Source organism: Amblyomma americanum, chromosome 2 (assembly GCF_052857255.1).
Source record: "Amblyomma americanum isolate KBUSLIRL-KWMA chromosome 2, ASM5285725v1, whole genome shotgun sequence".
Classification (NCBI taxonomy): Eukaryota; Metazoa; Arthropoda; class Arachnida; order Ixodida; family Ixodidae; genus Amblyomma; species Amblyomma americanum.
Genome location: NC_135498.1, coordinates 197,595,839 through 197,609,048, shown reverse-complemented (window position 1 = coordinate 197,609,048; position 13,210 = coordinate 197,595,839). Strand labels below are relative to the sequence as shown.

The following is a 13,210-nucleotide window of genomic DNA, read 5'->3' as shown; positions in this document are numbered from 1 at the left end:
GAGACGACGGTACGGGACCGACTCTCCCCATACATGGAGCGTAAGGGCCTCTTTGCAGACACTATGCTCGTGTTCCGCCTAAACATGTCTGCAGTGGATTTCCTTCTCCAGCTGAACAGGGACATAATACGACCAACTGCCATGCCAGAATATTGCAAGGCCATCCTCGCCCTCGATCATAAGGGAGCGTTTTACAATCTCAAACAAGGTAGCATACTGTCTATTTTGAACACCACCGATTGCGCCTATGTCACACACTTTCTCTCTGCGCGTCTGCACTCCTCCGGATCGAGGACGAGGAATAAGGCCCGTACACTATGGGTACACGATGTACACCACATGGGGCGGTGTTATCGCCGCTCCTTTTCAACGTCGCCATGATGCACCTCCCTGGCAAACTGGCTCAGGTGGAGGGCACAAAACACGTGCTCTACACAGACTATACTACAATTTCGACCACTGAGGGGAGCCTGGGCTAGATGGAGGACCGCCTCTAGCAGGCCGCTTCCATAGTCGATGCGTATGCTGCTGACTGGTCTCCAATGTGCTTCCGCAGTCACAGCTTCTACATGTCAAAGGAAATCACAAAGAAAACACGTCTATGCACTTCTCTCTTTCGGGCAGTCCCATCAGAGATGTGGCAGAGCTCCAGATCATGGATCTGTTCATCAATAACAGGCTTAGGCGGGACTTTACTATTGCGAAAGTCAAGCGCGTAGGCGAACAGGTAGGGCGGATGATCCACTGCGTTTCCAACAAGTGGAGTGTTGTTAGCGGAATGGACGCGCTAAGGCTCGCCCATGCCTTCGTGACCAGCCGAGTCCTCTAAGCCGTGCCGTACGTTCGCACCACCATACAGGAATACGAGATCTTTTACGCTTCCATCACGAAGGCGACAAAGCGAGCATTGGACATCTCGGTGTCTGCCTCTAACTCCAAATTGATGGTGTTGGGGGTGGTAAACTCCTATTACGAGTTGCGGCAAGCACACGTCGTGAAAAAATATACGTGGCTCTCGCAGATGGTTACCGGGCATCGCCTGCTAGACTGCTCACATATCGGGCTCACATGGCCAGATGCTTTTAATTATGCCCGAAGTATTATGTATTCTGATGATACAGCCCTTTTCTTCTCTAGCCATGAGCCTAATATGATGAAAAGACACGCTAATAGTGATCTTTATTTAATGTGTCAGTGGCTTTTACAACATAAATTAACAATACACACCTCAAAGACAAAATACATTGTGTTCTCCAGTACATCTAAAATTCAAATAGCTTAAATGAGTTACAAATAGGCGCAAACACCCCCGAACAAGTCAATCAAAAGGTATATCTTGGTGTAACTCTAGATTCAGCTTTCAGTTTTAGTCCTCACATAATTCGTGTAAGCAGCTAATTGAGACGGGCTTGCTTTGTCCTAATGAGAGCTAGAAAGTTCTCGCTTCACACATTAAAAATTTTGTATTGTTGCCTTTTTCAAAACAATATGACTCACTGTGTAGAGTCCTGGAGACATACGTATAACACGTACTTAAAGAGAAATTTTACAAAAAAGACCCCTTCGTATAATAACACATAATAAACACACAGATAGATTAACTCCGCTCTTTCGTGACCTAGACATAATCTAGATTTTGTGATTTTACATATACTAAATCATAAAATCCCAATATCATTTTCTGTTTTCGTATCTCCATCTTGTCCAACTAGAAATTTTTTCAGTTGTCGTTTTAACCTTCCAGCTGTTAATAATGTGTACGGTAAAAGAACTATTGTTTGTGCCACTGCTAGAATTTGGAACGAACTGCCTTCTAACTTAAAAATAGGTCATTTGTCCATCGCAGATATAAAAATAATTTTACGCAGCCAGCAATATTCGACTACACTATAAATCAGTGTTTTCTAGGAAGCATTCGTTCTTTTTTTTGTTCTACAAACTATTGTATAATTTCTTGAGTATTTCGTTTTTCTTTGTATTTAACAGTCGCTAATAAGAACAGAAAGTTGGGCTAGTTGGTGTGGATTCATACTTGGCAGCGCAAAAAAGCGAGGACAAAAGCGAACGTGGAGACTTAACACAAGCGCAGACTCAACTGAACTTTTATTCACTTAAAGTAAGCTTTAGAGGCGTGATAAAACACAAAAACAAAAGAAACCGCCACAACCAATGTACAAAGAAATCATTGACATTTCATTCCTGCATGATAAGGAACACAACAGCAACAGGAAAACCAAATTCAATCTCATCAGGCCAACTCCCCGTACTGTCAACTTGCCCCTGTCGCATAGCTGCTGTAAATTGATTCTGTGTATAATACTGAGTTATCTGGCTATATTTATTTTTCGCACTTCCTGCATGGGCCCAAGTCTAGTTGAGAAGGCTAAGGGCCCAGATGATTCGCATGTACTCTTTACTAGCCATTTATATAAAAATTATTTGATTGATTGATTGAACACACATGCATACCAGAGGGTACGATTAACATCGCGTAGGTGTGGCGCCATATGCTCTGGGACGCTCCGCTTCCGCGTTACATGAACATGACTTCACAACGACGGCAGACGACACGCGAGGGCTCTCGAGTTTCGAGAGGCAACATGGATATAAACAGGGAGTCTATTACGTGGACATCACCGGCCTGCCGCCCGCGGTATTTTATGCGACTGCCGTAGACCACCCGGTAATGATTGTCGATGGGCAGTACCTTCGGGGCCCCAATTCAACGCGAGCGGAAGAATTTGCACTAGCCATCGCTGCCGCGTATCTAAAATTGAGGACGGTTATAACGTTATCATGACTCTGGCCGGACCCGTGAACACTATCATGCAGGGGAAATATGATAACTTGCCTCCAAATTCTAGGACGTGGTCCCGCCGATACAACGCAGATAAACATAATCCGGGATGCTGGTCACCAGGGTCTACGACACAATGCGGCCGCTGATGCGGCCGCCCGAGATCTTACACACTGGGCTCCTCATCCCAGCTCTCTCCTGGCTCTGAAGCTGAACAACCGCTTCGGCGGTTCCGCGAAGCATTAATTCATTACTGCGACAGCCACTCCGTCTACCCAGCCCCTACCAATGGGCTGAGTAAAGCGAAGAAGCGAACTCTGCGGCGCCTGCAGACCGTAACTTTTCTCTGTCTGAGTATGAAAAAATTGGCAGTGGCTTAACATGCCTAACCGTGGAATTCAGTGAAAACCAAGGGCGCTTGCTAAGGGTCTGGGGATCATTCTTGGCAGCTTCGCTGCACGCTTGCGACAGCTGTTCTATACATACCCAAACGGCCACATGGCTATGACATGGTATCATATGGCCTTAAGACAACGTCATCGGATGCCATCACGTGGCTTCTATGGTCATAAACGGCTAACATGGTTGGCCTGAAGGTCGTTCAAGGTAAATCTCCAGCCTACGCGACGATTGCTTATCGAGCGCAGTGAAGATTTTCGCTTCAAACATTTTTCACCACCACCACTATGCCATTGCTCCTACACCCCGACCGTTCGTCACGATGAAATGGAACCGCTCCCGTAATCAACGCAACCTATCAACCTCACCGACCCGACACGCCGCTCACATGTAAAGACACCGTTCCCCTAGGGCCCATGCCGTGCAGCGCGTCAAAGGGCTTATGCCGTCCGTTCCTGACGACCAGCGGCTCCGAAGCTGCGTGGGCCATGTCTCATTCGTTCATCGTTTTCACTGTGGCAGCCAGAACTACACCACCTTGCCATATCTGTTCTACCGTAATCTCTAGCCCATCACAATTGTGCGCACGTCTCCGTCATTGTCTTTCATTACCGATAGAGACGATCGCATGGTGGCCCCGAGTAATTTGACGAAGACGAAGATGGTAGTGGCGAGGGACAGAGCGCTCGCGCTACGCCAGCGGCCATGAAGTCATCTCTTGCCCGTCGTTCATCGCGTCTCAATCTTCAGCTGGCCGCCACGTTAAAATATAAAAATTGGGAGAGGCTTTTAGGAGTGCAACGCGACTGCGTGCTGCAGCGCTACCAGGGAGTCCATGGAACGCCATCACCTGTTCAGTGCGATGCCTTGGCTGTTGGACAAACCGCTCGGAGTCTCTAGGAGGTCTCCCAAAATAGCCAATTCGCCGCCCGAAGAAATCACGAACGTACTGCAGTGACGCTGCTCCCTGAATTGGCAGTTGCGATTGTGATTGTAGAGGAAAGGAAAGGCACAGTAAATGTCTCTCATGTGCTCAACCACGCCTCAACTGCGCCGTCAGGGAAAGAAGGGAGTTTGTGGTGGAAGAGAGGCTGTAATCGAGGTCTCCGTCTCCGGTGGCTTCACATTGGTTGACCACAACCGCACACAGACGAGCACATCACAGGCGCTCGGGCGGTACATGTTCCATGGAATCGCAGTGGTTGGCACCGGGACAAAACACGACGCACACAGGTCCGTTCACCGCTGCCTTCACGTCTGAGACCGATGATACTGTGAAGGGTTGCTCTCACGCTACCGCCCACAGGGGCGAAGCCATCGTGTTATCACCGGTATCCGCGATAAGACCAGTGGACGTCTTCAAAGGTTTTGTCTGCCGGTAAATTCAAATCTACGCCACCTATGCGAGGTCAGTGCACGTTAAACACCCCCAAATCGTCGAAACTACTGACTCCCTCCACTAGGGCATCCCTCATACCCTGAGTTGCTTTGGAACGTAGAACTCTATAAACCCAAACTCAAACAGAACACGGTCATAACACCACCTATCGTTACGCAGCGCAAGCAGCTATTCGCATTTACTTTAATCTCTACAACATATAGAGCGCTGCATTGCCACAGCTCAAAGCAGTCAATTGAAATGCTGTATAGAGTAGAACGCCATTGTTATCGTGTCCTATTTCAAAATTGGAATACTGATAATTACTCATGTACGCATCAGTCCACTACGACACTTCACGAAGTCAAAGACCGCAACGCAGTCGCTTGTCCACGTTTTATTGAGTTCGAACCAAGGAGCCTTCGTATCGTGTTCTGTGCGTGCTCGCCTCGTAATCTGAAAGACCTGGGTTTGATTTCCCGAGTCTCCACACGAATTTTATTCGGAGATTCTCGTGTTACAACGGCAACAACGCCAACGCCGGCTTTTCTGCCACACGAGGGCAGTGACAGCTGGGGCAGAGGTCCCTCGAGAAGAGGTGAGACCTGTAGCGGTGCCGTATGTGCACAAGTTGACCAACAATCTGATAAAAGGTGGCGAGCGGGCATGGTGCCCCGCTCGTTTTCACAGCCCCCCTGAAGCTGGGAAGTGTTTGCCCTCGATTAGAAAAAAAAAGAAAGCAAGAACAAAAAGAAACAGGCTGTGGAACCAAGCACGGGCGACAATTCATGAGGTGTACCGAAGGGGTAGTATACGAAATTCCCCTCTCGTGCGGTCGTTCCTATATAGGACAAACCGGGCGCTGTCAATGAGCGAATCAGGGAACATGAAAGAAACGTGGAACAAAATAAAGAGGGCCCAAATTTACCAAAACATATTAGAACCTGCCCTTCGCGCTCTTGAGAGCCATGTTTTTCAACGGTGCGGATTCTGGCCAGGAGTGACAATGTAAAAGCAAGAGAACTTATTGAAGCATTCTATATCAGCAAGAAAGGCAGTTTTTGCGTCAGTGAAACGTCGTTATCTTTATACAAGGCGGAAAAACAGTTTTTTGAAAGATGTTTATCGTGTATTACTTGATGTATGAATATGCTCCTTGCGCAGGCGCCGTTGTAGGTATGTATGTGGCTTCCCGAAATTAAACCAGTTGTGAGTGGCGCTCTGTCTCGTTTCCTTCTCTTGTGTGTATGGTTTCGGCGCCTAAAAAGTACAATAACTCTATCTGGACAGGGTTCTTCCTGATGGAAGGCGTTAAGGTGAGACGAGCAGCACAGATCATGCTACAGGTGATATCTCGTGTCTTGGTCGGGCTGTCACTTATCGAGCTTCCGTTACGTGCAGCCAGAACCAGCGTGGGCACGAGTGTATACGGTTCCATCGTCTGGTGTTATTGTTACCTTCATGGAGTCTGTTAGCAAGTCTATAATTGCAGTTGCTTATTTTCTTACGGTTTCCATCTTCTAGCACTTCCTCTTCGTTGAGTTGGTTCATTTTAAAACTTGCATGAGACAGCGCAAGATTGAACGAAACACAAGACACATGGAGGACGACAGGACAGACCGCTGGTTTAACAACGGTCGCTGTTGAGTAAAAGGCTGAAAGAACACAACTACAAAGTGATGTTCAAAAGTCGTGCCATCTCGGTATCCACTGTCGGGGTTGTAGAGCTTTTGACTCGGGCCGCCCACCAGACTTCGCAAAATCTGTTGTGATTGGGAGACACGTTGATTAGCAAACATGTTAGATTATAGTAGCTGACAACACAAAAAGGGTGCGTGTGCGCATGCCTTCAAATTAATTTGTCAGAAAAAGAAGTAGCCTTTCTCGCAAGAAATTCGAGATTTAAGCAACATTATTTAGTACGCTTGTTTTTACTAATTAAATTTTTTTCTCTGATTTTTAGTCATCATCGCAGGTTTATCGTTTTTTCTCCTTTTGTTTGTTGTGTTTTTGTTTTTTTACCGTCATGCCTACCAGTCATGTTTTTGCTATAATAGCTGTTTACTTTAAATTTTCCTTTGTTCTTTGTTGGGCTTTTGTCGTATTAGTGTTCATATTGTCACCCCATATTTCATTGCAGCTTTTAACGTTGTGAATTTTTTAGGCATGTTCTTTGTTTTATCTTTCACACCATAAAAAAAAATTATTTTGTGATTGTTCAGCCTTCTAATATCATCTTTTCTTGTGGTCTCGATGTCTGTACTCTTGGAACTTTGGCATTCTTGGTTGTTCATTGAACAAAAAGTTTCACAAGCCGGTCGCATTGGGTGAGAGTAGTGGATGGCCTGGAGCTATCACCTGAGGTGCTGTTTTTAGTCGTTTTTGGAGCTTCATCCTTTCCTTTCCTCGAAAATCAATTTCAGTTTCACCCTGTTAAGATTTTAGTTGGCTTGTGGACATAGCTTTTCTTTTGCTTCAGTCACAGGTTTTTATCAAGTGGGTTTTGTCTTCATTTTGGTTTACTCCCTGTCGTCTTTTTGCCTTGGTCATGTGGCCCGATATGCACCTGTTAATACGGGTTCGTCTCTTATCGATATAATTGTTGTTAGCTCACCGCTCCGTCCTGTCGTGCCCCTTGTTTCTGGCGTTTCGTTAGTTGTTGCACTGTGTCCTGCAGCATGGTTCCATCATGCAGACAATTTACCTCCAAATGTCGCCGGACCTGCTCCGTCGACGACGCAGCTGGGGCGGGTGATTCCTGAGGCAGAATACGCTGCTCTTCCCAGGAGGAGCCCGGCGGGAAGCTCTCCTCCTGCGCCAGGGACGAGGCTGGAGGCGAAGAGGGTGACTGAGCAGCAGCCTGTCGCTTCAAGCCACCCGCCGCTAGCCGCAGCTGCGGACGCGGGTTCCACAGGGCGCCCTGCAAGGCAGGCATGGAGCTGAACTGGTGGCGTGTCTGATGTACCACTTGCTTCTATTCCGTACACCGTAGACTGACTTCTCACTTGGAGAACGCAGGCAAGCCGACTGTTTTAATTATGTAAGCCGGTTATATTTTTTGTCAAGGGCAGAGACATTTTAGTTTTTAATCATTTTGCTCGTCCAAGCAGACAATTTGTCTGAATTATTTGACCGCTCAAATCGATGTAAAATAAAGTTCCCCGAAGTCTAGTGTTGTAAAAGGACGAGTACATACAACACGCGTTGGGCACCTTTCTTCGAAGGAGGGAGTAGAGAAGTTGGGTGTTTTACGTTTCGCGGCAGCTTTGAGGGTAGAGGTCAAGAAAGCTCTTAAAAGAATAGAACATATGCATGTACGCCACCCAAGTCCAACATAATATAGGCATTTGCGATCGAGAGACAATTGATGGCGGAACTCCATAAATATTAAAAAAAACTAATCCCCGCCGGTGCGACTTGGTCCCATCGAGAGCCTTTCGACAATTTTGGTAGCCCTAGAAAGACAGCACCTTTCGAATGTGCAGCAAATAGTTCGTATCCACTGCACGACATTATCATGTGTGCTTTATCAGCCAAGGATAGGTTTGAGGCTAACCGACTGGCGACGGCGGCCTCCCTCCGCACTGGTGGGCAGCAGAGCACGCCGCTCTGTATTCAGAGCCGAAGCTCTGCCAGTTGCTGTGAGCGAAGCCTGCCTTCCAAGGGGCGCGCGTGTCACCGAAGCCTTGCGCGCCTCACATCGGCCCCGCAAGGGAGTCTGCTCTGCCACTCTGTCCCCGCCTGCTCGTTGCTGGCAGGAGGCCAAGTCCGTGGGCTCGTCCGGGTCGACGCCGCTGCTGCCGAGCAGCTGGTTCAGGCCGCTTTCGCCCCCGTCCTGGCCTACGGTGGTTACCAGGTTGCCCATGGCCGCAGAAACGACGTTGCTGTTCGCTTCACAAAATGGCGACGGTTGGCTCCTGTGTATCTTCTGTTTCTTTGTCGTCAAGCGCGCGTTGGCTTCTTTTCTGCGCCCGAACGGGAAAAGTGCTTCTTTTTGAAGCCAGCGCACTTGATGGCGCACTTCTTCAGTAGAAAATTATTAGCCTGCACCATGATGGCTATGGCTTCATCCGACTGCGACCAACGCTGATGAATTAGTCCCTGATCACTGCGCCCACGTCAGGGGTAGGAACTCCCGATTAATTTCGGTTGCAACTACTTGAGCGCACCTACTGGCTGGAAGAAAATTGGTACTTAAAACTAGGCAATTCCTGCGCATGCATGCAGCGCGATAGGTAGCGGCCAAGGTCCTATTGTCTGAGGCGCCGTGATGCGAAATGTTCTATTTTCGCCGGTGGTGGTTCGAACACCGCTCCGGAATGATATTTATTTCTGGTGGGCACCACTGTCATTACGACCACACGACACTCCTGTTGGCTTCCCCCCGGCACGAAGGCAAGATCAGCGACAGTTGCTCTCGCGGGCCTGCAGGATCGCGGCAGCACATGGAGCTGCTCTCATGAAGACAAGCACGGTACAGTTTTCTAATAAAAATTATTTCTCCTCCTCTTCCCTCCTGCCGCCGTGGGAGGAATTGGCGCAGACATTAGACTGTAAACACAAATTAGCCCCAATAGGAGTATAAATGGCTGACGTCCCCTTTTATCTCCTTATCGAAAATCCGTGAAACTAGCAAAGAGAGACAAAAATTCCTGTTTTCATTCCTGTCCCCAAATCAAACAGTAAAAAAAAATACATTCACCTGATTTTCTTGCTTTTCCAAGCGGGAGATCATCGGCATGAGTACTTTTTCAGACCCTATAGGATTTTAAAAGCTCATTTCTGAGCACCTGCCCGCCGCCTAGGGGCAACTGCCGTTTGAATACCGTTAACAGGCGACGGCGTCCGCTTTTTGTCGCTGCTGGCTTGCTTTTCGCCTCATCTCATGTTGCTTCATGGGCGTTTGTAATGCTACAAGACACCGAATCACCGCTGCCTTGCGCCGCAGTATGCTGCACACACTGCAAAAAAATTTTTGGAAAGAAAAAAAACAGACATTTTCTGGCAGCTGTCCTGCCAGAAAATGTCTGTACAGTTCTGTTTTTCAGTTCTTCGGTTATTTTACAATGTTACTGTAGGGTTCGGCGCGCTGTCGCATCTTTTTGTACATGTGTTGCGAATATTCCGCGAGAGGGCAGTGACCTAGGCTGCGCGTCCGGTTTTGTTTTATTTTGTTTTGCTTTGGTGCACGCCGTTAGAAGGGGACTCATGCCTTTTTGGTTAGTCTCCCCATTCGTCCTTGCGGTTTCCTTCGCCACTCCAGACGGCGGGGCTACCTGCCGACCTCAACCTTGGACCCCTGTCCCATCCGCGGATTGCGAGACCACCTAGGGAGCAACTCGTGGGTAAGGGAAAACGCTGACATCAGTTCTGAGCTTTCCTATTCGTCAAAACTGATGAGCCGCAGTTAGCAGTTTATTTTTACGTGTGGAAAGGGGCGCGGGTATCTTCGGGGTGTACCCGCGAAGGGAGCCGCGCCCGTGTGTTTTTTGTCTCTAGCTACTCCTTGCTGGCAGGCGCAAGGTCTGGCCGAGTGCGGAGAGAGTAACCGTTGAGAGCTGGTGCAAGGCGCGCCAGTTTGACTGTTGGGACGCGGTGTCCCTCGCCTCTGTGCAGGCGGTCGGCTAGGCCGGCCGCGGATAGTTGTGGCCGTATACTGTCTTTTGTTTGTACCCATCTGTAAATAGCCTGTATAAAAGTTCGTTTCTCTATAAATCGCTTCGCCTGCAAGTCGTATGTATCATCGAGCAGCCTTCAAGCGGTGCATCCAGTTTCTGGAAATCACCGGACCAACACCATCGGCAAACCTTTTACTGTTACTTTTTTATTGTTTATTAAAATCAGTGTGAAATCTCTGTGAAATTCTATTTTCTGTTTTGAGATAGGTCTGTGATCTTCAAATTTTTCTTTCTCATTATATACTGAAAGCCTGTAAAATTTCTGTGAAGTTCAAGTTCCTGTTTTAAGTTATTCAGTTATTTTACAGTGCTTCTTTTCTATTATGTACAGAAAATCTGTGAATATAAATTTAGTTCAGTTGTCTGTTTTGGCTGACTTGTTAATTTACATACATTTTCCTTTATGGTTTGCAGAAAATAGATTTGAAATTAATACAAAGCTCCGTTTCCTGGTTGCTGTTCTTTTATTTCAAAGTTTTTTTCCCCGCACACGATATGGTTTCTGTCCAAGCATTTAAAGAAAGTGCTCATTAAATTACAAATACGATATTTACGTCGTTTACACCAATGAAAGCAAGAGGCTCTATAATTCGCTGCTAGAGGAAGTTTCTGGTAGCTAATTTACCAATATCTAAATATAGGGCTCGCGGCGCTCTCTTGGCGTCCATCGCCTCATGATTACTTTATGCACGTTGCGTGGCCATAGCCTCTCCCGCCGCCCGCTCTAGCCGGAGCGAGGGGGTTCCCTCCGCGGCCCCCTGCGCAAGCCTGCGGCGTTGTTTACCACCGCGCTGTTGTTATGGAGTGTTCCATTTGCCTAGCTGCCGTTACACGCCAGCGTTTTGGTATTCATAAGCGCTCGTATTTGGGCGTTGTGCTCCTGGATCTGAGCGTTTTCGCGCTCTGATCCTCTTAAGCTCTATCACTTCGCTACGGTCCTTTTGCGGATTCGCTTGTGGGTTAAGGGGTTGGCATGGGGTGAGAGGTGGGAATTCGGTGTCGCTGGTTCGAGCGACGGGAGACCTGTTCGTTCAGCCCCACCTTTCTCTCGGCAATCCCTCGGCGTTCGGTTGACTCGCTCCGGCACCTCGAACTGGCCCCGGATCTCGAAATGGCCTGGAAGCGCGAGCGGCGGTTGCCGCCGCCCTTGCCGCCCCTGAATGGTGTCTTCGATCGGGAGTGCTGGCGGCTTCACCGAGGCTCGGGCTGGGCCTTCCGCTCACCCGGCCAAGGCCGAAGTCGACGTTAGGCCCAGTGGAGTGCTCCTGTCGGCACAAAAAAGTCCTCTAAATTAAGAAAAATCGATCCCCTACCTCGGAATTTGGATTCTCGGTTGTCCACACAACTTTATGCATCCGGTCGATGCACTTCCATTAAGGTGCGACTGAAAAAACCGGCAGTTAAAAGAAAAAACACCGAGCCCAGGTTAGATGCGTCCGGTCGCTCCCAAGGGGTGTCGTTTTCCCCGAGGTTGACGAGACACAGGCGTTGCTCGCCCAGTCTCGCTTTTAACCCTCGTGCACACATAAGATTTTCTCGTTCCGTGCAAGCCAGTAGTGATTTCTTGCAGGAATTGCACGATCCCGCTACAGACTAACGACAGTAGCCAGCTTCAGCTTTAATTCTTTGACTACAATATGCGTGCTTAATTGAAAATACATAGGGGAATGGCAGCATTAATTTATTAATGGAGTTATTCATTTTACTGATTGCTAGTTGCCGCCAGAGTTATTTGCAGCCCTAGGAATTTCGTTATGCAAGTTGTTTTATTAATATATTTAAGCAAGGAGAAAAGCACCAGCTCTATGCACTAAAATCTAGTTGTATTCCAGCAGGCTGTTTTTTTTCTCGAAGGCAGAATACGCAGGATTGAAAAGAGCGTTTGCTGGGTGGCAAAATTTTGATCTACGCTGAGTGCTCTCGCTATGCCAGTAAATTTGAATTTCTTCAGCGTATTTCAATTCTTTACCTCTATATACAGGTAAAAAATTTAAATATGCTGATTTTCGTCTGCGTAGCCGTCAAATTCCAAAACACATTCCGGTGACCAGTTCCTCTACTTTCGCTGTTTTCAAGTCTAAGGAGAGTATAGTGGCTACCTCTCCCCCACCGTCCCAATTTTTGGTAGATGATGTAGAAAGTCCGAGTTTGTCAATTGCCGGTGCGTGAGTGAATGAGCGCTAGGCTTTCAATTCGAACAATGTATACGCGAAGCAGTTGCCATATATTGGCACTGATAAGCTTACAATTAGTGCATCAAACTTAAAGTGAAGTACCCTCCGACGTTCTGGTGGTAACCGTGTAATGGATTCCCCTGTCCGCAGGCTATAAACTTCGTCCCGATTATAAGCTTCTCCTATGGCGTGCACATCAATAGTGCCTGTACGCACCTTATTACTATTATTAAAGGGGCTGCGAAATACCGCTTGAACTGATGCCGGTTACGCTTCAGATGGATTCTTTATGTCACACAGATGCTGACTCAAAAAGAATTACGGGAATCGATGCGCATGGGAACGGGAGTTATTCAATGAAGAAATTTTAGAATACAAGAAAACAAAATGCTGCCCTCAACTCGATTTTCGCGCAGCTTCCCATTCCCATTTCACTCTTCCAATGACGACACTCAGGGTGACCAATCAAAACAGCCTAAATTAGCCCGTGGCGGAAGTTAGCACTCCATGGTTGCCTGTTCTCTGTTACTCGTTCATACCAAGGCTGGCAGCGCCGTTTGCATGGTTACAACAAGCATGTGAACGCCCAACTGACCCAGCGATGCTTCACCGACACGTCGACGGCGCAGAAGGGAACACTGATCAGTGACGTTCCCTTACTTATGGATCCGAACTCGAGCGCGAGATACTGCGACGGTGTGACAGCCTGCGCAAGATATCAGACACATTTAGCATAGCGTACCGCTACTGCTTACAGCCAACCATCGCCCGTCCGTGGCCAACC

At 47.8% G+C, this 13,210-nt stretch overlaps 1 protein-coding gene across 1 annotated transcript in view; it reads right to left on the bottom strand.

Annotated features, from left to right (window-relative positions):
- Positions 1-8,496, bottom strand: part of LOC144119399 (uncharacterized) — a 57,545-nt gene extending 49,049 nt beyond the window's left edge. The window contains exons 1-2 of the mRNA XM_077652025.1: positions 8,131-8,496; positions 7,279-7,494 (exon numbers count right to left, since the gene is read on the bottom strand). Of these exons, the coding sequence (XP_077508151.1) occupies positions 7,279-7,494; positions 8,131-8,439 (525 nt within the window). The 5' untranslated portion in view covers positions 8,440-8,496. The remainder of the gene's footprint in view (positions 1-7,278; positions 7,495-8,130) is intronic.
- Between the last annotated feature and the right edge of the window lie 4,714 nt (positions 8,497-13,210).